Below are 26,280 nucleotides of genomic sequence, written 5' to 3' on the forward strand. Positions count from 1 at the left end.
GACTGGTTCTGGATACAAGTCAGAGAGCTGACCTCCCAGGAAGCCAAATTCCAAAACAATCGCAAACAGTTGTTATAAATCTAGCTGCCTGTTGGTTTCCAGCATCCTGTCTGACACCTCCAGCTCCAAAGAGACTAAATAAGAATCTTCTAAAAAAATCAACACTGGAATTGTAATCCTTTTATTGCATATATCTAACAGGCTCTGTCAGACAAGATTGAACCAAGCTGTAGTTCATATAATTAAACAAGTGTCATCTAATTTATTTTTGTCATAATTTTATTCCTATCTGAAGGAAAAAATTTAGTTATATTATTTTTAATATTATTTTTATATTAATCAGATAATTTTATATATTACTTAGATAATTTTGTTTATAAGGATGACTTACTCATTTAACAATATGCATAATAAATGGCTATGAAGGTGGATTTATTAGTAACACTATCATTATTGACAATAAAATGGTCATAGCATCTGAGATACTTTGTCCTCATGAATAAATTACTTAGTAGAATCTAATTTCTAGATCCTTCATAATGGTAATTTAGGGTAAAAAATAATAATGTAGTAGTCAATTTTAGCCCTTTAAACCTATGGGGAACCGTATGAATAACTGTTTGAAATTGCAGGGTTATCCTGTCACACTTGCAAACACATAGAAGCAACAAGACTATTTCCTCTCACACTTTTAATTAAAATAGTGCCTGAGTAGACTTCCAGGGTAAGGATCAGAAATTTTCTTTCTAATTTCCATGTTTTAATGACCACCACTTTTAAAGCTATGCTGGAATTCACTTTCACATATATCTAACTTACAGAAAATTTTGAAGAGCCTAAATGTCTATGGTAGATTCAATGTTTTCTTCCCTAAATAAATATAGAAAGGTGTCCAATCTTTGCTGAAACATGTATTATTCCACTTGTTTCCCTGAATGTACATCAATGTTACATCCTATTTTGATGACTGAATTGGAAATTACCTAAATAATGTAAACAAACATAATAATCATTTTTAAATAAATATTGTGGATATAATAAGTATCTAAATATTTTCATAGTGGATGATAAAAATAAGATAAATATGAAGGAATCTAGCAACAGGAAATGGTAACTGCTATAGTGAGGGGAAGGACATGCCCAAGCAAAAGACGATGAAATTCAATTATTCATAAGCACAATGCACCAATGAAAGCAATTATGCTGACTGGAGTCCCCAGTAGCCATCAGTTTTTATCCTCTATCTTAAAAAGGAACAACTGTTTCCTAGTAAAAAAAAAAAAAAAAAAAAATTGGCAATAGCCAAATAAGTGGTACTAACTTCTCTGAACAAAAAAGTCTCAATCAGAAGTATCATCCAAAAATTGTAATAAAACTGGGTCACTTTTATTTTATACTCAGCAATACACACAAGAGAGGAAGCCAAGGCCAAATGATCCTACTCATGCATGCTGGTCTTCTTTGCAGGGTTGTTCTTAAAAAGAAGAAAAGTACCTGAAACGAATGAATCTGGAAGCCACAGCTTAATATCTCCCTTAAAATTATCAATTTAAAAGTCATTACTTTGATCCCACCTCAAAAAATTACCTTCTAATTATCACAGGGTTTCTCTTGTATCTCTGTCTAGAACAGGGTTTCTCAAACTCTACACTCCTGACATTTCTGGTTGCATTAAGTGTAGGATGCACATTTCTGACCTCTACTCACTAAATTCCCACAGTAAACCCCTCACATTCATTCAGGACAATCAAAAATGTTTCCAGAGCTGACAAATGTCTCCTGGGAGCAAAATCACCCCCAGTGGAGAAACGCTGGTCTAGAGAAAGAAAGAAACAATACTGTCAAAACACAATATTGATATGTACAGTTCCCGTGGCTTCACTGATTAATCAGTGTTAGTTACACTACTGATGTCTATCACTACTGGGATTCCAACAGATACTGAGTAGACCAAATCTTACAAATAATTAACAAATTCTCCATTACTATTGGCATTATGTGAGGCTACACGGCCAATCGAATTTTCTGATAATCTTTCCTCATCTCAAATTTTATGAGGTAAAATTTTCGATGCCTTTGTTCAGTAATTCTTTATCTATGCTACTGTGTTTGTTTTTTGTTGTTGTTGTTGTTGTTGTTGTTTTAATAGGGCATCTATTTACTCAAACACAAATTGAATAGTAAGTTTCTTGATTTCACAGTGGTACAGAGTTGGATCTATCACCTCCATATACCCAGCAGCACAACCAATAAAACAACAAAGAAACCAAACGAAAAAAACTAGGATGACATCCAAGCCAGCTGATGCTGTCTCTAGGCATTATAAATCAATGAATCTTCCTTGGTTCTTCCCAAACCTACTATTTTGTAATGGCCTATATATAAATAAAGTTAGACCAATGAATATGTAACTAACATTTTGCTTGGAATCATTCTGCTGCCATATATTAATTTCCTTCCTGTGTGATGGCTATTTTTAGTAGAATGTATTTAAATAGGCTTACAGAGTTTCAGAGATTTCAGATTAGATACTTATCTCTCAATTATTCCTTTACATATTAATGCATAAGATATATATTCTAGGGGGCCAAGCTCCGTGACTCACGCTTGTAAACCCAATGCTTTGTGAGGCTACCAGAGGAGGATCTCTTGAGGATATAGTTCAAGATGAACCTGGGCAACATAGTGACACCCCACTTCTAAAAAAAAAAAAAGTTTTAAAAAATTAGCTGAGCCTGGTGGCACACATCTGTGGTCTTAGCTACTCAGGAGGCTGAGGCAGGAGGTTCACTTGAGCCCAGGAGTTTAAAGACTGCAGTGAGCTATGATTGCACCACTACATTCCAGCCTGGGCAAGAGAACAAGAGCTGTGTCTTAAAAAACAAAAAAGATACATATTTTAAAAATCTTAACTATACTTAAGCATGTGGGGCTTGGACTTATGTTTACAACCCCCTTATAATTTCAAAAAGTGATTTGATAAAACAATTTATGGCTGCCGGTATTTTCAGCCATGGCCACTGGTGATATTCAAATTATTGACAGCGGAAAGAGTACAGCTAATACTTAGGAAACGTTTTCCTCATTATGACATTGTGACTGAGCTTTTGTTTGAAATAGTTCTGGCTTTAAGAGATAACATTTCCAAACACTTAGAAATTATGAAGAGCAGTTTTGAGGCTAAATCACTTACTTCCCATCCTCTAATTCAAAAGTTGTATGCCCTTTAATTTCCTCCTTTCATTAGAAATCCACCTACCTTCAATCCAAAAGAATGCCTTAACACAATTATTTCATTTTTAAAAAAGTATTTTTTATTTTGGCAACCATGCCCAATATTTATTTTAATCATAGGGTCTGCTAACCATGATTACATAACCAAAAGTACACAGCAATCATATTTAAAATGTGTTTAAGCTGAAAAGTGATATGATGTTAAATTATCTTAATTTTTAAAATAAATTTGTAGTCATATTTTAGCATAATATATCTTACTATAGAACAAGCCATTCTGTTATGACATTTTTATCAATAGTATGTTTATTTTCTCAAACGACTTGTCATGCTTTCATTTCAAAGCTTTTTATACTGATCTGATCCAATTAATTATTATTATAATTAAGATATTGACAATTGCTCACAGAAAAACCAGCGATATGTTTCAATAAAATATATTTTTCAACAGAGTTTCCTGGAAGAGAAATTAAATCCCGGGTTTAGCCTAATGTTAGTATTAAAAACATAAGTGTATTAAATAATGCCATTTTGAATTTAGGAGAAAATGATTAAACAAGCTCCTTTGAAATCATATGGAATTATGGTAATTCCTATTTTTGTTCTCAGTTTTGGGTAACTGGTTGCAAACTGATGCCACCTTCCACTCCCCTAACCTCTCCCCGACATCGAATTTAGACACCTCTAGGACTTATAAATTGCTTAATTATCTGTGTTGTGACATAAATGTCCTTAGGGAGTCTATGAATCTTAGAAGACAAGTAAATTAGAATATTTGCTAAATATGACCCTGTGGTAATTAAAAGTCATGGCTAACATAGAGGAGAATAGAAAGAGACCTCAAAAGGATTTAAAAAGATATAACACAAAAGCACAAAGATAAAACAGCATTAATTAGCACATGGAGAAAACCACAATGATATGATGAGATGGTGATGGTGTGTAGTACCAACAAAAGAATTGAGATAATGGAATAATAATCTAAAAGTTCTGTTTGTTTTGGTTTCTTTTTTGATGTGTCATGGAAGATAAAAAAGTAATGAATAAATAATGGAAAACAAAAACATAATTAGTGATGGGGGAAAACCTCACTGACTTTCGTAAATGAGTATTTAATGAGGCACAGTCACATAATAGAATAATTCATGTACTGAATATATCTAACCTGAATGCTTGGCTACTGAGGGCCTAGAATCTCCATAAAATTATGTTACTTTATGAAGAAAAAGCAAAAATTAAAATGCATTCAATTTTTGTTCCCCAAACTAATTTTATTAAAAATCCATTCATTCTGACTTTAATCCATATATTATTATCATACCTTCTCATCATTATCGATTCTGGAATTCTGTCTCCTATCCTATCTTCTTACTAATGGCTAATTTTCCACTATTGACAGTATTTCTCAATGATTCTCTAGGCTTTTTTCTAGTATCCCTGAGGACCATCCACTGAAGAAATAGTAAATACTGCTGTATACTGTTTATTAAAATTCTCTGTAAGGGTTAGTATTATCTCCCAAAGGAAATCCACATTCTTAGACAGTAGGCAATCTGCTGTACATATCCTTGACATCCCACAAGTACCATAAAGAGTTGCATACAAAGTAACTATTCTTTGATTCCCTGTAATTAGTTTAAAAACAAAAATGTCATTATTTTTCTTCTGGCTGATGACCTTATTATTAATGTACATTAGTTGGCTGGTTAAATTTAGCCCAATGATATACATATATAATCACTTAATGATTGTAATGACCTTTTCTCCTTAATATGTAAAAATACTAAACTGAATGTTCTTAGTCCATTTTTTCCATAGGGCCATTCCATAATAAATATGAAGATTAAATGTTTATTTTAAATGTACAAGTAGAATACATTTTTAAAAGTTGCCAACAATTTTGCTTATTTTTTTATTTTGTGGAGGTTTTCTGAGAGCTTGTACTATATTTTGTCTGTATTATATGAATTCATCTAATTGGCAGTCTATTGAAACTTTAATTACAATAAAATAGTAAGTAAATAACTGTGTACTATTTTTCACCGGTGTTGGGTAGCTAGATTTTCAACATTTGCAATAGTGATTCATTATTGCTTACCAAATAGGTAATCATAGCTAAGTCTCCTAACCTTAGGGTACTAGATTTTTCAAAAAGACAAAGTCTGTATTAAGACCAAAATAAAGACACATAATAATTTAAACCATGTTGGCGAAACAGTGATACAAAATAAGTAAAATGGTACTGACAGAATCCTAAATTCTAAAAGTAAAACACATCAACCTCAGCTGAAGACCACCTTTAGAAAGCCTTTCTATCTGATCCAGAAAACAACAGAACTAGAAAGAAGTCAGAAAGAATGAAAAGTAAAGATGAAAAGAAAGTTAATAATAAATAAGGCTAGATGAGCCATTTTTTTAACCTTGGCATTTGTATGACTAATGTTATATATAAAATATTGGGAAAATTATTCTTTCTAAGCAACTACTATTTTTGGAAATATTTCTCCAATTATTAACAAGAGTAAATGGGGAGAAAATGAAGCAGATAGTCACAGGGTATTTTTTATCAATAGATTTACTGATTCTCATGATATTCCAGCCCCAACTTTTCACCTGAAATGCTTTACAAATGCTGGAGCTGAAGAATAGAAAGTTATGTACATCTAGAGAGCTTTCTAAACAGTACTGAAATGCATAAAGTAATTAATTATTCATTACTTACAAAAGTTGTGTTTTCCAATAATAATGTGGTAGCATTTGTTTCTATATTCAGTTTAATGACATGTCCATTCTCGCTTTTATACACCACATCTGTATCTGCAACAACAAAGACATTCACAATTGACAAATACATTGACTAGGTAATATAGTAACTGTAGGGGAGAAAACGTGCAAAATAAACAGACACATCAGAATAATCATTTTCAGCCTTCAATAACCCGAGCAGATTTCTGTACTTGGCATTCATTCTCGTGAAAGATCAGGAAGCCCACCTAACACATGGTCTATTGTGCAATGAACAAGGGGTTAGTATGAGGGCCACTCAGGTTCATGGTTTAACAAATGAAAATTAATTAAAATATGGGCAATCTGCTGCACATTCTGTGGTGAGAAAAAATGGGCAAAGAGAAGTGCCTCCAGTCTCTAAAGTAAACCATTACTGACGATGATCCAGTATTTTAACTTAAAAGTACTGCCAGTTGACTGTAACTCTGTACAGTTCTACGTCTCCTCAAATTGAATCATTCTCATGCAGACCTATTTATGGATCCAATTCTTCTACCACCACTGAATTCCTATTCAGTATCTTGAATTCTCTTTTGGGTTGTGAATTTTTTCTGTGGTATTTTATCTGGCTTGCACAATTGCAGCTCAAAATCTGAGGCTACTACTATATCAATGAATCAACTTTTTCAACTCTAGAAGAACTACGTCTTCATTTTAAATAATTGCATTTCTTTCAGATAATTGCTTTTACATATTTTTGACGTAAGTTTGGCCATATTTGTTAGAAAATTAAAACATCTTAACAATATCGCTGACTGAAATTACTAACGAGGTAAAACTGACAGGATATAAGGATACTCTGGAGATAAATATATATATATATATATAATTATATATAATTATATATATATAAAATTAGGTAAAAGAGAAGATAGCCACATTAAAGTAGTTTTGAATATGTTCTCTTTTTAAATGATAATCTTTTAACCCAATTTTACCCAATTCTAGCCTTTTCTTGCTTATACATCCCTAATCTCCTGCTCATTTTAGGAAGAAAGGTGATATTAATGGAGATTAGATTCACTACTTATAGTGAATGAATGTGTATAAGTTACAATCTCTCAGAAACTGAATGTCTTCACTTGCAAACTTATAAAACAAGTACTAAATGATGAGTTACAAAGATTATCAGCAAAAACACACGAAAAAGTGTCTGACACTTTTGGCAGAACAAGATTTTCTGACCCCCTTCTCTCATTATTTAAATATTATTAATAGTTACACATACAATTTATATGACAAGAAGCAAGAAATACTAGTAAAACTGAAGTTTGTTTTCTTCAGTATCTAATTCAAAACACATAGTCCAATATGACTCTCCTGTTAGAGTCAAGAATAACACAGAGGGCCAGTAGTTCTTGACCTTAATCACATGGGAACAGTGACACGTTGAAACTGTGGCCTGGGAAACAGGGAAAGTCAAATGGCGTTTTTAGCAAGGAGGAAAGTAAGGAGATAAAGAAGGGATTTCCCAGTTACTCCCTGAGGCTGGCTGTATGGACTGATAGTTCTATATGATCTTTAAATTAAGGCCTGTATCATCTTCTGAACTTCTGTTATCAGCTAAAAAGGAATTGGGTTCTTTTTTTTTTATCATTAACTTTATCTGTTTTCCTTTCTGTTGATGCAGAACAAATAACAGATTTACATAAACAATAAATATTTATTTTGATTTATATTCTTTTCCTCTCTTCTCTTTCCTTTCCATTCATATTTATGATCATGTCTCAACAGCAACACCAATCATCTGTAATGCTCATTTGGTCTTGCCAGCTGATTTGATCGCCTGTCCTCCTGCTCACAATTAACGCTTGCTCAAATCAATAGTCCAACCTCAACTTTGAGTTCTAACTTCCATTCCCTCTTTGAATTTTTTAAAATATTCTCATCTCTGGCCCACTTCTTGATTGTGATGAACATACCATCATGAATTAGCAAGAGCCAAATAGCATGCCCTAACAAAATCATGCTTACAATATTTTCTCAATAAATTAAGAGAAAATAAATTTCCATTTTCCATTGCATCATGGAGATAAATAGAGCAAAACAAAACAAAACACTCGACAAGTAGTTTTTCTCCCAAAAGGCAGGCAAAAACATCTTTGCAAAGATTATGATAATGAAAGAAATCTAACACGGCTGACTCCATCTTGCTTTTAGGCTCGTAGGCTGGCTGTCTTCACTCATTCTTGGGTACTGGCCAAGCTAACTATTGGCGAAATTTAGTTTATAGTTTAACCTTGAAACAAGAATAATAATAGTCACTCCCTAAACCTCATCCCCTCCTTGTTCAGGGGTTGAAGCCACCCTTGTAATACTAATGAAAGGACACAAAACTGAAATTATGAAAGAGGCCTGAATTCTGCTAAAATGTAGCTATAGTTTCTCTAATCCCTTACTGCTCAAAAGTCCTGTGGCCAGAGGTCACAAGATTTGTGACTCACCTATATATAGATAATATAGATGATAATACTGTTGTAGAACCTCAGGTTGGTCTTCTGAGATGATTTTCAGACTGGCCTCACCTGGACTCATGACTCAACCAGTCCTGTGACCTCTCATCCAGAGTCAGACTCAGTGCACAGTTTTCCACACTTTTATAATTGCATCCTCCCCCCAACTAATCATCAGCATCCATTCCCTAGTCCCATGCCCACCAAACTTTCCTTGAAAAACCCTGACCTCCAAGACTTCAGGGAAACTCATTGAATAATAACTCCAGTTCTCCCACATGGCGAATCTAATGTTACTGAAACTCTTCTTTACTGCAATACCAACGTCTCAGTGAACTGGTTTTTGCAGTGGACAGGAAGAAATCACTGGGTGATTACACAAGCACAATGCAGAATTTTAAATTGAGTTGAGGTCTGTGGCATTAGAGAGAAAGAAAAGCCTTAGAGCATTTTTAGTATGAATGGTGATTCCTAGTCAAGAGAAGAGGAAAAGAAATGTGTGACCCCATAGTTCCTCATAGTGAAAGAAAATCTTAAATGAGTGATAGGTTGTTATTAGGGGTGATCAAAAGAAAATTAATCACGATTTCCCTCAGAACAAAAGTAAAAGGAAGTGAAGCTTGTTTGAAAAGATAAAGACTACACTTAATATCAGTTTATTTAAAGTCAATTTTCTTGGATAATTATTTGGCCTTGAGAAAAATCTACAGAGAATTGAGATTTGTAAATACCTTTAGATCTACACTCCTGCAAATTTTACTGTTAGACCCTCAATGTTGCATTAATAGGATAAACTTTTAAAATTCACATGTAATTCTCTAGCTTAATAAATAATAAAGATTTTTGCATGAATTATTTTAAAAGAAACTAATATCTGCCCTTATTAATTTTCTTGGGTTTTTTTTGTTGTTGTTCTTTATAATCTGGTCTTCTGGATTTCATATTTATCCTACTTTACAGTTTGATTTGTAATCACTAGTGGAATCCCCAGTTTTGAAACTCTTGTTACTAGATTAACAGCTATCTACTAGATTAATAGTGATCCTTCCTTCTGGAACTACATTTCTAAACGTTGTACCATATATTTTGTTTAACCTTAAGTAATCAAATATGAGTGAATCAGATCAATGACTTAAGTGCATTAACATGGGAAGATTAAGGTAGGAGTACTTGAAATATTCTTAAAACATGGCATTATGCATATCTACAAGGCACTTTGATTAAATAATCTTTTCTCCTTTTTAACTCTTTGACAGTTAAGAGCCAATTATTCTGAACACACACTCAACTCAGTCAGTTTTTTTAAAATGAAAATGTATGGCAGAATAGGATCACTATCTGGCCTATGTACCCTGAGATCTAAGCACGTATTTTCAGTCTGCAGTATCCCTAACAACCATTACTGTCATTTCGATCCAATTTTTTTTTCCATAATTTGGCTGACGAAAAGAAAAACATAGTATCCTAATTTAAAATCTTTTGGGTAAATGCAACCTTATATTTTATACCTCTTCCACACAAAGCAGATAATAAAGCATTTTCCACTGTTAATTTAGTTCTCAATGTGGTATTGAAATTAAGAACTGAGACTTCTGCATCCACCTTATCTGTCAGGACCAAAAATAAAGGCAGCCTACATTCACATTATTTTACTGTTTGTTCTAGGAAGTTCTTGTTCATGAACTTAACGTAAATCAGAACAAAAAACTTTTTTTTCTTTTTCTTTTTTTTTTTTTTCAGAAAATGGCTGAAAATTAGTTTCTAGAAACATTAAACTCCTAAAACTGGGTAAATGGCTCAATTATCAAACAACTCACTTCAAGATTCCTGCCTTTCTGTGTTCACCAATCCTAAACTATCACGTCTTGAAATGTGCCTAACCAAACCAGATCCTCACATTGAAAGTTCAGTCTTATCTACTCAAACCCAGATTTCCAACCCTATTCATATCTCCCCTTAATCTTCTCCTTCTGGACACTCCGACTCTTTTAAAATGTTGTCTTTTCTGACTATTATAGGTAATAAACTCAGCTTTGCTTAACGGGTTATGCTGTGAGTCTTCTGAGAAGTTGAAAGCTGACAAAATTCATCTTCCATATGTAACAATAAAAAGTCACCATATTGGTTTCTGTTGGTCTTGCTAATGGCTAATTTAAGTATGCATTTAATTTTGACGTGATAATCTAGTTTCAATGTTTCAAAATTAAATCAATAAATATATAATCTGTCTCTACATAGAGAAAGAGTTTTCAAAAAGTAGAAAAAACTGGCAAATCAGTTCTCTGAGAAATTTTAATCCAAACATAACCTTCATTTAAAACTGTTTTTGATATATCCACAATTAAAATTCTGTAGCATTCCATGTTTTAAAAGAAACTATACTTAATAAAAAAGCTGAGCAATTAAAAATAAAATGTGGAAAAAATGAAATGACTATCACAGGAAATGCTCAAATAAATCTAGGAAAGGTTTGTTAAATAACAAGATTTTATTCTTTAATTAAATATATCAATGGTAAATCTAGAATATTTAGCTAGTCATAATTAAAACACAGTAGGCTCCTCATTCAACTCTCCTAAAACACTGCTCACAACAATGTTAAACTTTCCTCATATTTTGAAGAGCCCCAGGATCCGTATATTTAACTGAAAAAACTGAGGCCATTAGAAATGGCTTCAATATCCTTTATTTCTACTTCAAGATCTCATTCCATGCACATTTTTTCCCCAAGACTTTTGGGAAGAGATGAACTTTCTCCTTCACAAAGAGAAGCTCTGTTTTATAAACAAGTCAATGCACTCTAAGCTCTTAAATATCTTTGATTTCTGCTTCAAAAAACAAAAGGATTTAAAAAAAAAGTACAGGTACGGTGGCTCATGCTTGTAATCCCAGCATTTTGGGAGGTCGAGGTGGGTGGATCACAAGGTCAACAGAATGAGACCAGCGTGGCCAACATGGTGAATCCCCATCTCTACTAAAAATACAAAAATTAGCCGTGGTGGTGCACACCTGTAGTCCCAGCTACTCAGGAGGCTGAGGCAGGAGAATCACTTGAACCCAGAAGGCGGAGGTTGCAGTGAGCCAATGTTGCACCACCGTACCCCAGCCTGGCAACAGAGTGAGACTCTGTCTCAAAAAATAAATAAATAAATAAAAAGTACATTAAGTCTAGTGTTTTTCTCTGTTCCTAGATTTTTCCCTTTCACAGTAAGCCTCAATAAACGTTTTGCCTGAGATGTTTCCACCTTATTCTCCCTAACAGCCGTACATGCTATTCTCTGTATCTTCTTCAGTGCAGCTACAGTCCTTGCTCTCCTGAAATTTCAAACTTCCAGCATCATCGCTGACCTGCAATAACCAAACCCAATATGCTCTTCCCCCATGTTTAATATCCACCTAACTCAACTTCATAGTGTGTAACAATGATGATGAACAGTAGGGTTTTGCAATCCTCTTCTCTTGACTTTGAACCACTATCTTGCCCTGCTATTTGTTCTTCAAATTTTTCTATATGCTCTTTCCTCTCAATTGCTATCTAAACAAAGGCATCCTTCCAAACTCAGCTGTAGGATTTTTTTTTTTCCAATAGCTCTTCGGTGACGATTTTACTACTCACACCTTCCTATATGGATTCTTAAACATTCAACTAAAGTCCTGACATTTCCCATATGCCAGTTCTATATTTCTAATTCTATGCTAGACCACATATCTTGTAGACATATAAACCTCAGTACTACAATTAAACTTTTTATAGTTTTGGCTCTACTCTCCCTCAAAATTCCATTTACATACATACCATCCTGTTGGTTACACCTTTCCTGTATCTTCATCTCCTATATTAATATCGTTCTTTATGATCACTCACCCAGACTACTGTTTTGTAAGAGTTTTCTATGGCTCTAGGTATTACCATTACACAGCCCAATCAATTTGACACAATACTTACCATTATCTCAAACACTCTTCAAAGACCTGTGGCTTCCTAATAATAAAATATAAAATTTAACATATATTTATATATTTATTATCTATCAATAGCTTATAAAATAGTCCAGATTACCTGTGGCTTACTGTTCTCCACATATGTAAAACTTCACTCCCACTCAGATTTTCTTACAATGCCCACTAATAAATACACCAGATCTTGTCCAAACTTTTCACTTTTTTCAAAGCATTGTTAAATTCCCAACACCTTTAAAGTATTCACCTAATATCTCTCTCTTCTGAAGTCCTGTGCCATTTAATATTTAATCATATAATTCCTTTCAATCTTTTTTATTGAGTTTTTTTATTCCGTTTTGATGTGTTTGTTTTGGGTTTTCAATTACTTTATAAACTCAAGAAGGGACTTATTTCTTGTTCCTTTGAGAATCGAAACCATCTATACCAACACATCTTACTGTTTACATTAACACAATTTGCTATTCAACTGTCTGCATTGATACGACTTTAACATTTCAGGAAATTCTTTCCAGGAAGCTGAAGTTGCAAATAATCTTCTTTTTTTCAAGAACTTTCCAAAAACCCATTTTTTTGAAAAATAGACCACTCATCTAAGGTTCATAAATATATCTTTCTCAGAACAATATACAGCACAAACACATTACTGTTTCCTGTTTAAGAGCTTCTCCAAAGCACTCACATCCCTCAATTCACCTATCCTAAACTCTCAATCACAAATTATGCTGAACTCTAATCAAGACCACTTATTGAAATATCTGTCAAACTACATACGCCCAAAACTTTATAAGCAACTCTTCTTTGCTTTTCTTTTTCCATATGCTGCTCACTTTCTGTGACAACAGTGATCTTTTTTACCAAACTAAGCAATTAAGTCAGCCATACTTTATCTTTAATAGGTTATTTTGGTGGAATTTTTGGTGAGCCACCATTCAGTCATTCACAGCTTTTAGAGTATGTACTACATACATTCTACCCATACAGTAGAATGATCACAGCAAATATTTTTGTTTCCTCTAAGTTTTTGACCACATTTATCATATATATAATATGTACTTATTTATTTATTTATTTATTGCTGTTGTGACGTTATTTAGAAATGCATTTAGCACTCCTGATGAAGATATCTGCCTTGACTAAAATTTGTTCAGCCTCCTCCATCCACTTCACAACTAGCCCTTGACCTTGGCCTGCTTTTAACAAGAATCCTGCTGGGTCAATTTAGTGAGAATCCTCCTGCCTTTGACACTTGATCTAATTCCTCTACCCCCACCCTTGAAATTCAAGTCTGTGGCTTGCCTTTAGCAAAAATTGTGTTAATCCAGTTAACAGAGCAGGAGCATTGACATCTTGGACATGCCCCTCATTCTAAAGTTCAACTTAATAAAAGCCGCCTAAATCCAAAGGGCATCAGCCTAATGGCTAAGGTCAGCATGACCGTAAACCACAGTTAACATCTCCAGCCAGAAACATTCCAAACTCCTCCCTGACCACAGACATGCTAGCCCCTAGATAACCCCCTCCAGCCGGGAAGATGCTAGCCCCGAGATAACCCCCCTCCTGGCTGGAAAGATGTCTGCCCCAAGATAACCTCCCCTCCTCCCAGAGACATTCCAACCCATCATAAAATTATCCACACACATAAACATTCCAAGCTTCTGATAAGCCCCCTCACCCTAAAACCAATATATACTCATAGTCTGTAAGAGAAAGGGCTCCTGACAAATTGGCCAGGAGCGCCTCTCAGGTTTTAACTAAAGAAAACCTGTCTTTAACTGCCAGCCATGTTTCGTGTTTCTTTCCTCTTTAACTCTTATACCAGTTTAGCAAGACTCCCCCTGCCCTGGATACCTCCTGTTAGTAGTTTTCCATGCATTGACTGTGTTATTCTGCTCATTGGCTCTAAGTACCTCTAGCAGTGTTTGCTGTAGTTGCAGTTAAGTCTCTTCTCTATATTGCAATAGTTATTTCGTTTTGTTTGGTATGGGTTTTTTTTTTGGTTTTTTGTTTGTTTGTTTGTTTGTTTGTTTTTGAAACAGAGTTTCACTCTGTTGCCCAGGCTGGAGGCTGGAGTACTGTAGTGGGATCCTGGCTCACTGCAACCTCCACCTCCCAGGTTCAAGTGATCCTGCTGCCTCAGCCTCTGGAATAGCTGAGACTACAGCTGTGAGTCACCACACCCAGCTAGTTTTTGTATTTCTAGTAGAGATGGGGCTTCACCATGTTGGCCAGGTTGGTCTCAAACTCCCGACCTCAAATGATCCACAATCTTGGCCTCCCAAACTGCTGGGAATATGGGTGTGAGCTACCACGCACAGCCCTCTTGCAATTGCTTTGAATAAGGTCTTCCTTAGTGTTTTAGTGTGAGAATATTTTTTAATACTATCTTGCAAATCTCAACTTTCATAACCTACTTTCATAATGTTACAGTATTACATTTAAATAATTTTTAATACATTTACACATATATAAATTTAAACTTAGCATTGTTAACAGAAGAAATAAACTTTGTAAAATATTTTAAAGAGGTTTATTCTGAGCCAATATAAGTGACCATGGCCCAGGGAACATTCTTAAGAAGTACTGAGAAATATGCTCAAGGGAGTTGGGTTACCGTTTGGTTTTACACATTTTAGGGAGATAGGAATTGTAGGTAAAACCATTGATATGGTTTAGCTGTGTCCCCGGCCAAATCTCATCTTGAATTGTAATCCCCATAATCCCCATGTGTCAGGGGAGGGACCCGGTAGGAGGTAATTGAATCACGGGGGTAGTTTCCCCCATGCTGTTGTCCTGATAGCGAGTGAGTTCTCACAAGGTCTGATGGTTTTACAGACATCTGGCATTTCCCCTGCTGGCACTCATTCTCTCTCCTGCTGCCATGTGAAGACGTACCTTCTTCCATGATTGTAAGTTTCCTGAGGCCTCCCTAGCCATGCAGAACTGTGAGTCAATTAAACCTCTTTTCTTTATAAATTACCCTGTCGCAGGTATTTCTTTATAGCACCATGAAAATAGACTAATATAACTATAAATAAATACAGGGAAGGTGTACATGGGTTCAGCCTAAAGAGGTGGAATATCATGAAGTGGGGAAGGTTTACATGTCATCAATGGAGTCAAAGATTTTCTGACTGGTAATTGGTTGCAAGAGTTAAACTTTGTCTAAATATTTGAAGTCAGAAGAAATAAATGCTTGAATTAAGATTAAAGGGGGTTGTAAAGGCCAAGGCTCTTTTTATGCAGATGAAGCCTCATAGATAGCAGCCTTCAGAGAGAATAGATGGTAAATGTCTCTTTTCAGACATTAAAGTTGTCAGACTGTCAGCTAATCTCCCCTAGATCTGGGAAAGGCTTGGGAAGGGAAGATCTGGCTACATTAATAGAGATTGTCTGCAGATCCAAATTTTTCCTACAAAAGATGTCTTTGTGGGGTCATTTCAAAATATATCAAAAAATATATTTTGGGGTAAAATATTTTTGTTTCTTTCAGGGTCTGCTATCTGTAGTTAGGTTAGAAATCAAGCCAAATTATACCAGCTTAATTTAAAAAAAAAAAAAAAGCACCAGTTTTACAAAATTTTGTGGTTTATAGGATGGGACTTAACCTTTGCCTTGCATGGCCTTTTATTTGTTTTTAATTAGCCACAAAGAGACTGTTTTGTTATTCTTATGATCTCTATTTTAACCTGAATGCCGGTCAGTTGTGCTTAAATTCCAAAAGGAAGGAGATATAAAGAACAGTGTTCAACATCCCTTCCCATCATGGCCAGGAATTCAGGTTTTCAGGTTTCTCTGGCGTCCTCTTGGCCAAGAGGGAGTCTGTTTAGTCTGTTGGGGGACTTAGGGTTTTATTTTTCGTTTACAGTATACTAGATCAGGGGTCCATAAACTATAGCATTGGGCTAATCTGGCTTTCCAAGACCTGTTTTAGTAAAGAACACAGCTACATCTATTTATTGTTCATGGCTGCTTATGCACTATAACGGCATAGTTGAGTAGTTGCAACAGAGAAAATATGGCCCACAAAGCCTAAAATATTTACCCTCTGGTTCTTTAAATAAAAAGTTTGCTGGAATCTATGTTAGCCTATTAATTGTTTGCCTCATTCAAAGAACATATTTTTTACTTACTATATTTATAAACGTTAATCACCGATCATTGCAATGTAACTAAAAGACTGTTCTTCTGGATTTCCAAAATAGCTATACACTCTAAAAGGTATGTTTTTTGTTTGTTTGTTTCTTTGTTTTACAACATGGCATGAGAGATACATATTTTTTAAAAAATGAATCAAATCCCTGGTAAATAAGATAAAGTTAGATATCCAAAATAAAAGCATTTACCTAAAAAGTAACCAGAATAAAGGTCATTTTTATTTAAAAGTCATCATAATTGTAAGTAATCATTATTAATTCTTGTGGAAGTGCCAATCCTATGAATGGTACTTCCTGTGATAAAGAGCCTTTTTCAGGCTAGATAATGGAGCAGTTGATAGCCACTCAACTAAATGATGTTTTTCTGATTTGTAGCTAAAATGTGAATAGCAGCAATTTTCAAACGATCATTTCATTCTTTGGATTATTTGCAAAAAGATCACATAAGAGGAAAATAAAATCTCTCTCTAGAATTTTAAATATCTTTTCCCACCAGAAGTGTTGTTTGCATAATAGTAGCATAACCACCAGCTTTAACTGATTAATTTTCTTCAGTTAAAACTCTTACCAAAAGTTTCTTGACTTCATACTCATACACTCAACACTCTTGTTGAATGGTCCAGTCTATTTAAATCATCAGGCAAAGGAAAAATGTAAGCAGATTCATGCTTCTCTTCCACTTGAGCATCTCATATAAAGTAAATATAAAGATTGATGTGTTTATATGATCCCAAAGGTCTAGAACTCTACACTGCAGTGATGCATGCAGAAAATAGAGCTTATTTTAAAGTAACATCTAAACTGCAAAATATAGAGGAAAAAAGAGGCTAGGCAAATATTTCAATCACTTCCATCTCCCTCTATTTACTTTGTGTCAGCTATTATATTGTCATCATTTTTTTCCGCATTCTGAAAAGATTAAACAGAGCTGATTTTAGTCTTTCATTACACTTTAGGAGAACGGGAGGTCACCAGCAATCCTATGCAAGATGACAGTTTTTGTATTTTGGGGTTCCACTCCAGTAATACACTTCACTATAACACCTCATTGCCCTGTAATGATTTGACTGTTGCTGTGAATAATAAACTCTTTTCATCTCTGACCCAAATGCCTCATTTTTATATAGCCGCACACACTTTGGCAGGCTAACTTGTTAATTTGCAAGTAGGGTGAAATCTGAGATCCCTCACAGTTACTCATTTAAAAGATATCCTCCCTCCACTCCAAACATCTCCCTGCTTTCTCTTAAGGTTTTAATTTTAATTTCCATGCCTCTAGTAAAATGACCTCAAATTGCATAGTTATGTTTCATTAACTTAGTCATAAATCAAATAATCCTTCATCAAACTCGTAAATTAGAAACTCAGAATGAACTCTACATATCTAATTTGTGCTTTGATCCTTCAACATTGACTGCCATTTAAAACTCTGAAGTCCTATATTTAAATATCTATCAGCACAGCCTAACCATCCATCACTTAGCTATTTTATTATCTTGCTTGAATCTTTCATGGTCAGTCCAGGAAATTTAGTTAATTTCCATTAACTATTGACATTGTCCAATTGACAAACATGTTTACTCTCCAACATCTTTGATAATGCTATGTCTTTCTTTTCAAGATGCAATATCTTCTCATTAGTATTTCAGTTGAATGGACAGATGGATATGTTACTAATGCCTGTAAAACTTAAGCAAGTTTTCTCACCCTTATGAAAATATTTCTCTAGTCATGGTTAATATCAGCATATTAACATACAAAAGATGATAGAAGAAAAAGACATATGGGTCAAACACAATAATTGTTTATATTTTCTGATTTTAAAGTAATATAAATTCACTGTGGAAAATTTGTGTAATGCAAACATGTCAAGGGAAACTAACTTATAATTTTCATGTGTTCCCTTATAAAACACACAGTTGCAATCATGAACATATCAAGGTTTAGATCAGACTTTATTCCTTAAAATTATAGATTAGGCATTATACTCTGTCACTAAAAATTCACCATTGGCTATTTCAAAAGCTTAACACTCTCAGTTGACATTATAGAAAGAAAAACAAATTGAAATATCATAACTGAAATATACAAAGAAAAAGTGGCTGTATTTAAAATGTAGACAAAAGGAACATATTAATAGATGTTATAGTTCTCAACATAATTGCATAGAGTATTACTGAAGAATTTTGTTGTCTGGAAAACTAATTCATACATCTAAACAACAGATGCTATGACTCTTCAAATGCATAATGACATACCTTTATCAATTTCTGCATATTTCAATTAAATCTCTAGAGAGAAGAATTGATCACTGTAATCCAAGTATATAATTAAACCATAAAGTAAGACTTAATTAAATAGAAAATTGATTTAGTTGAATAAATTGGTAGTATTGCATTCATTTAAACAGAAACAACATTGAAAGAAGTGACAGAAAGAATAATTAAAATTCACATACTTAACAACAATCAGACCCAAGAATGAAGGGCAGGAATATAAAATATATGAAAATACTTACAAAGAAATAGTTATAGGATGGTTACTAATATCAAAACACTAGCTAGTTCTAAGGCAACAGCAAGTGGAAATGAGGCAATAACTTTGGGCAATAGGTTGTCGTTTTTCTTTGGATAAAATAACTTCTCAAGCATATGTAGGCTTTAAGGTTTTTGTTTTTTTTTTTTTTTTGGAACAGTGTTAAAGTTTATAAGAAAAATTCAGATGATTAAGAAAAAATGCTAATGAGCCTAAAATTGTATAATGGACTTAATCATATTTGTTCTTATGCCCAGGATGTAACTTACCTAACTGTAAACAGCTATTATACAAGTTAATATTTGTTTGTATGTTTGTTTTGGAGATGGAGTCTTGCTCTGTTGCCCAGCTGGAGTACAGTGGCGCAATCTCAGCTCACTGCAACCTCTGCCTCCTGGGTTCAAGCGATTCTCCTGCCTCAGCCTCCCGAGTAGCTGGGAATACAGGCATGTGCCACCATATACAAGTTAATGTTTTTAGAAGAAGGATGATCAGCTAAGAATTGATAGATAAGTCATTGTTACCATTTTCTATTTTAGGTAGGAGGTGGGAGAAAAGTAAAGGACTATTTGTTTCCTTTTGAAGTATCAGAAACTCCTGCCTGAATGAGATTACCTCCCAAACTGGCTGACTGCATGCAGGGCTTCATGCAGACATGCATGACGCATGACTTGATACAGATACTTCAGTGTTGTCATCAGGGGCATGAATAATATCTTACCATAGTTTTCTTTCAGATGGCTCCATTCAGACAAGCTTTCTCTTCATGATCAAAAAATGGCTATACCATATGGAATCCCTACAGCCTGTCACTTTCAAGACAACATAAAAAACAAAAACTATATTTTCCGGTGTTCTCAGTAGGAGGTCCCTTGCTTTCATTGGTCATAGATGGTCCAGGTACTCATTCTTGTGCTGTACATTAGTGGTATGCAATGTGCTAATTAGGCACAGACCTAAATCACATGCCCATTACTGCCAAGCATTGATTATGTGTTGGTTGTTAAGAAAGAAGTTATTTTGTGGATGACAGAAAATGATCAAAGTTGGCTAAGTGACACAAACAACAGATCTATTACACAATGAGTGTGCATTGATAATAACTATGTTTACTTATGGAGGGTATTATTTGTAAAAAAAAAATGCCTCTCCGAACTTACCATAAGTTGGCATTTAATAATGCAGGTAAGTACAGGAAAATTGATCATGTATGTGCACATGTATGTGTGCACCTGTGTGTTTGTGTGGGGGGGGGCGTGTACTGGTGGCAAAAAAAAATGGGTCTGTGGTAGGAAATATATTTTTAGTAATTGTTAAAATTCTGAGCAGAGTTTGCTGTTTGTCTGGGATCCTGTCATCTACACAAGTCATGTTTCCCCTGGAGAAAAATGATTTTGTCTGAAATCTCAAGATATTTGATGCCCATTGAGGAAGCTTGCCAGGAGAAATGTGTGCTTTTGCCAGGATGTGTAGTCAGAGATTTATTTTACTGAGAGGGGGAAAAACATGTTGGCAGCAGATCAGTCTGACACTGCTGAGAAGATATAGATATACGTCCTGGGAGAATCACAAATCTCCATTAAAGTTTCAAGTCTCCTGTTGAGTTGTTAAGAGTAATCAGATTGGCCAAGGAGCAGTCTGAATTTACAAGTAAGTCTGACAGTAAGGCTAAACTCTAAACCTACAATTTAACATCAATCAGTGTTAGAACATGAATGTGGAGAGTACATTTTTTATTGCTGTGGTTGTTTACTTCAAACTAGTGACCCTGCCTCACTTCTCATCATGATTAACCAAATTTTCCTTATCTAACATCATGGGCAATTTGAAAGTCCACCCCTTCTATGAATTATGAATTCCTCCCAAACAATATTAGTTTTACACACACAGACACAAATGCACACACATACACATACAGATAGATAGATAGATGGATAGATAGATAGATAGATAGACAGATAGATAGATAGATAGATAGACAGACATATCAGGCAGTGAAAGAAGGAAGAAAGAGTATGTTTTAGAGATTTGGGTTGAAATTCTGACTCTTCTACATAACAGTATTTAATTTTGGAGCTGGTTACATTAGCTATCTGTAATTTACTTTTGTCATCTGAAATAATTTTTAAAAAATCCTACATGTCCAAAATAAGTTGTTTTAGTATCAAATACTATAATACATGTTAAAAATGAAGTATCTTCCACAGAGTATGTATCCAATAAAGTGATCTTGAGTATGATGATGATGGAGGTAACGTAACTACAAAGATTTAGTAAGCATTTTGTAATTCTCCGCCCTACCTACATTTCATCCTGTTATCAGATACTACCATTAACCATTAAAATGGCTGTGTACTCTTTTTAGAAGAAAATATTCAAATTTCCTTATTTACCCAATTACTTCAAATAAGACTGAGTATATATTTGGTATTTATGTATCTAATTGAATTAGTGTCTAAGTATTCCCATTTTGAGCATTTTGGAATTCATATATAAACTGGATGAAACAACAAAGCAAGAATAGAGTAAAATCCCAGAGGTTAATCACCCACACAATAATAAAAAGAAAAAACAAGAAGATGTTAAGGTAGTAAGGCTATGATGAAAGGAAGCCATCCCAGTATCATGAACTGATGAATTGATAAAATGTGATATATCCATATAATAATATTGGTATTTATATAACAATAAGGATGAATGAAGGAATGATACATGGTACACGAGGAATAAACCTTAAAAATATGAATGTAACTGAAAGAAGACAGTCATAAAGAGCTGCATATGGCATAATTCAATCTATAGGAAATGTTCATAAAGGAAAATCCATAGAAATAGAAAGTAGATTAGTGATTGCTAGAGACTGGGGGAAGGAGAATCAGAAATGACTGTGTACTAGATTTCCCTTTGGAGATGATGAACTCATTTCGGAAATGAACAGCAATGATGGTTAGACAATTTTATGAATATACTAAAAAACAATGAATTGTACATTGTAAAAGGGTGAATTTCATAGCAGTTTTTATCACAAGGAGGAAAAAATGGGTAACTATGTGAGATGATGAATATGCTAATTTGTTCCCCTATAGTAACTATTTTACTATGTATGCAGATATATATATATAAAATCTTATAATATTATGATGTATACATTAAATAGACACAATAAAAATTATTTTTAAAAAATAAAAGGGTGAATTTTATGCCATATGATTTTATATCAATAAATTTATTTTTTTAAAGGTATATGAAAAAATAGTGATGACCAAAACGGAAACAATTGAGATGACAAAAGTTTCAAATACAAAACTTTAGATATATTTTGTCTGTAAAACCAAAACTACTGGTGGAATATGAAACAAAACAATGTGTCATTTGCTGGGTATTCGTTTCAACTACTCAAAGTAAAGTTTAACTTTTTACCAACTTTGAAACACAAATGGTTTGGTCTTGTGTTATAGTTGCTATGTGTAATCCTTCTCATTTAATTTGAATATTCTCATCCTTACCTCTACTAATATAGGGCTATATAAATAGTATTTATATTCTGAATAAGTTGACAGTACTAAATACATTAATCATACACAGGTGATATGTTCATATAATGAAGTATTTTTATCAATAAAAGGGAATGAAATAATGATACATAGTACAAGATAGATGAACCCTGAAAATATTAATCTAACTGAAGGAAAACAGTCAAAAAGAGTTAATTACTTTATCAGTAAATTTCATACACTGTTTCTATAAAGGACCCCTGAGAAAAAAGTCGACAAAATAATTGGTTCCAAAATGTTTTGTAGAGCTGGACGGAACCAAGGAGGTCATCTTGTCCAACGACTTCATTTCATCCATGATGAAAAAGTCATCAAAAAAGCCTCATTGAACCCAGTGAAGAATCAGCAACTAAAACTCCCGAATTACGATTCCAAGTCCAGTCTACTTACTGCAATACCGGTTATCTCTGAATGAATGGACGATGCTTATACTGCTTCCTTAAGCTTACCCTCCAACCTGTGTGTTCTTTTGCCTTTCTACTTAGCTTCAAGCTTTGAAGAATGTACTTTATGAAGCTAAGAGAGTCACTATTAAATGATAATTAAGCCACAGTTGAGCAACTCTTTATTCATGACATAAAGGATCTTCCCTAATACTGTTCTTTGATGGAACCCAGTTGACCCACAGTAGTACGTTGAAAGGGGCACATGAGTAATTGTGCTTCATTGCTTCTTGAATTACCAGAGGCAAATGTGAAGCATGCAGGTGTTTAGATCCTTTTGAACATATATTTTCATACTTTATCTCCTTAGACACAGTTTATGGCTCACATATCTCATCTTACTAAAAGTACCCTGGGTTTTCTTAATTTTGTCACTTCCTGCCATGCCTATAAATATAACTGTTCTAATACTTAGCATCATATTTAATTCAAGCCACCTGTTTGCACAGATGGCAGCTTGCTCACTTTTATGCAAGAGTTAAAGATCTGGACCTAAAGAAACACAAGAATTAAAACTGTTGCTTTTCTTTGCTTCTCCAAGTTTAAAGTGGGTTAAAGAATCAGAGAGAACAGATGTCTCTCCTTAAGCATTTTATTTCACCATTTTTTCTCACACAATTTTTTAGAAAACATGATATGAGATTCTTTGTACTGAACATTATGTTTCTGCTTCAAAAAGATGAACCTTCCTGTTCTTCTTCCTAATATGACACTTATTGTACACATCATTAAGCAGATAAGAGCCACAATCTGCAGATCCTGCCTCACCTCACCTGCGTTTTAACTCTATAACATTTGCTCTTGGCACAGATGGAAGCACAAATACGATAAACGCGTAGATAACTGTCTTCAAGGATACAGATATGATATAGAAAATCACCATTTTTGTTCCTATCAAAGTGTTCTGATAGAACCAACAAGCAACAATAGAATGAATACATTTTTTCAGTCTCAATAAACTACTTGTTAAGTGTTTACCATGTCCCTAGGAAGTAGGAAGGAGGAGGGGAAAAGGCACCTATAACCTAGTCAGTAAGAAAAAAAATACAGTTATGCAGTACATTAAAAGAAACGGCCATTTCTTAACACCTACAATGGGAAGGACATTTTATTAGACATTTATACTTGTCTCATTTAATTCTTTTATATTTACATAAAGAAAATTCTTATATTTACATAAAGAAAATTGAACTCCAGGGAACTTAATTAATTGGACAAACATCATACAATTAAGAGAAAGGGGGAGCCAGAATTCCAATGGGAGACAGACTTTAAATACAATTTGGAAGTGAAAATTTTACTAGCTGCCCCAGGAGATGGTGCTGCTTGATCTTCACCCCCTTATAGCACACACCCTACCTGGTTATGGCCTGCAGCACCCAGAGGCTGTAGTTGAAGGGGTAGCTCCCAACATTCCTTGTAGTATCAAAATCTGTTCTATTAGGGGAAATAACTGAGGTCTGAACATGGCAAATTCAGGTGTGTATGCATTCATGTCTCCCCTGCAAGGTGCATGCTACTGCTTGTTTCAGCCTTGTCAGTGTCAGTTAACAAATGTGAGAAACCATGGTAGCAGCACAACAGCATACAGCTAAAAGTGAAGCTAGTCTCTACTAGATGGTGCACACCCAACTTTGAACCTTAGCAAATATGGAGTGATGACTTTCAGAGAGGCTAAAGAAGGTCATAAAGCTGGAGCAAATTTGATTAAGTCCTCCTGGTCTTATGGGAGACCATATTTTATCACATCAAAAATTTATATATATATATATGTGTGTGTGTGTGTGTGTGTGTTTATTTAAAATTAAACTGTGTTTCTTCCTCATTTTTTACTTATAGTAAATTGCACACAATATAAAATTTATCATTTACCATACTAACTATTTTAAGTTTTCAACTGAGCAGTATTATGTACATTCATATTGTTGGATAACCATTGCCACCACCTATCTTCAGAATCCCTTTCATCTTGCAAAACTGAAAATCTGTACGCATTAAACAATAACTCTTCATTCCTTTCTGCACTTCTTGGAAACCATTATTTTACTTTCTGTGTCTATGATTTTGACTACTCTAAGAACTTCATATAAATAAAGTCATACAGTATTTGTCTACTTGCCACTAGCTTATTTCCCTTAGCATGGATGAACCTTGGAGTGTTCATCCATGTTGTAGCATATATCAGAATTTCCTTCCTTTCTAAGGATGAATAACATCCCATTGTATGTATATCCCACATTTTGTTTATCCAATTCATCCATCAATGGACACTTATGTTGCTTCCACATTTTAACTTTTGTGAATAATGCTGCTATGAATAGGGGTACATAAAAATCTCTTTAAGACCGCGCATTCAATTCATTTGGGTATTTATCCAGAAGAATAATTTATAGATCATACAGTAATTCTGCATTTAATTTTGTGAAGAAACATCATACTGTTTTCCACAGCAGCTATAATATTTTACATTCCCACCAAATAGTGCACAAGACTTTCAGTTTCTCCACGTCATCACCAAATATTTTCTATTTACTTTCTTTCTGATAGTATGCATCACAGTGAATGTGATGTGGTATCAAATTGTGGTTTTCACTTGCATTTTCCTAACGATTAGTGATGTTGAGCATCTTTTTTCATGATTATTGGATATTTGCATATCTTTTTGGAAAAATATTCATGTAACTCCTTTGTCTATTAATTATGCTGTTTGTTTTGTAATTCTTGTTGAGTTGTAGGCATTTTCTATATGTTCTGGATATTAATCCCTTATCATAGATATGACTTGCAATATTTTTTCCCAATCTATGGATTACCTTATGGCTCTGTGGTTGATGTCTTTTGATGCATGCTTAAAAAAATTTATAAGTCCAATTTGTGTATTTTTTCTTGTGATGTCTGTGCATTTGATGTCATTTCCAAGAAATATTACTCCCAAACCCAAATCTTGAGGCTTTTGTCCTGCTTGCTTCTAAATGTTTTATACTTTTAGGTTTAACACTTAAGTGATAGATTCACTTAGAACTAGTTTTTAAACATCATTTTAGTTAACAATCCCATTCCATTCTATTGCATGTAGATAAACAATTTTCCCAACAACACTTGTTGAAAATACTGTCTTTTCCCCATTGAGGTCTCAACACCCTTGTTGAAAATAATT

At 34.1% G+C, this 26,280-nt stretch overlaps 1 protein-coding gene across 2 annotated transcripts in view; it reads right to left on the reverse strand.

Moving 5' to 3' along the window:
- Nucleotides 1–26,280, reverse strand: part of DPP10 (dipeptidyl peptidase like 10) — a 704,745-nt gene that overhangs the window by 353,740 nt on the left and 324,725 nt on the right. For both annotated transcript variants that reach the window (XM_054478149.2, XM_054478150.2), the window contains one exon: nucleotides 5,957–6,051. In XM_054478149.2, coding sequence (XP_054334124.1) covers nucleotides 5,957–6,051 — 95 coding nt within the window. The remainder of the gene's footprint in view (nucleotides 1–5,956; nucleotides 6,052–26,280) is intronic.

Source organism: Pongo pygmaeus, chromosome 11 (genome assembly GCF_028885625.2).
Source record: "Pongo pygmaeus isolate AG05252 chromosome 11, NHGRI_mPonPyg2-v2.0_pri, whole genome shotgun sequence".
NCBI lineage: Eukaryota > Metazoa > Chordata > Mammalia > Primates > Hominidae > Pongo > Pongo pygmaeus.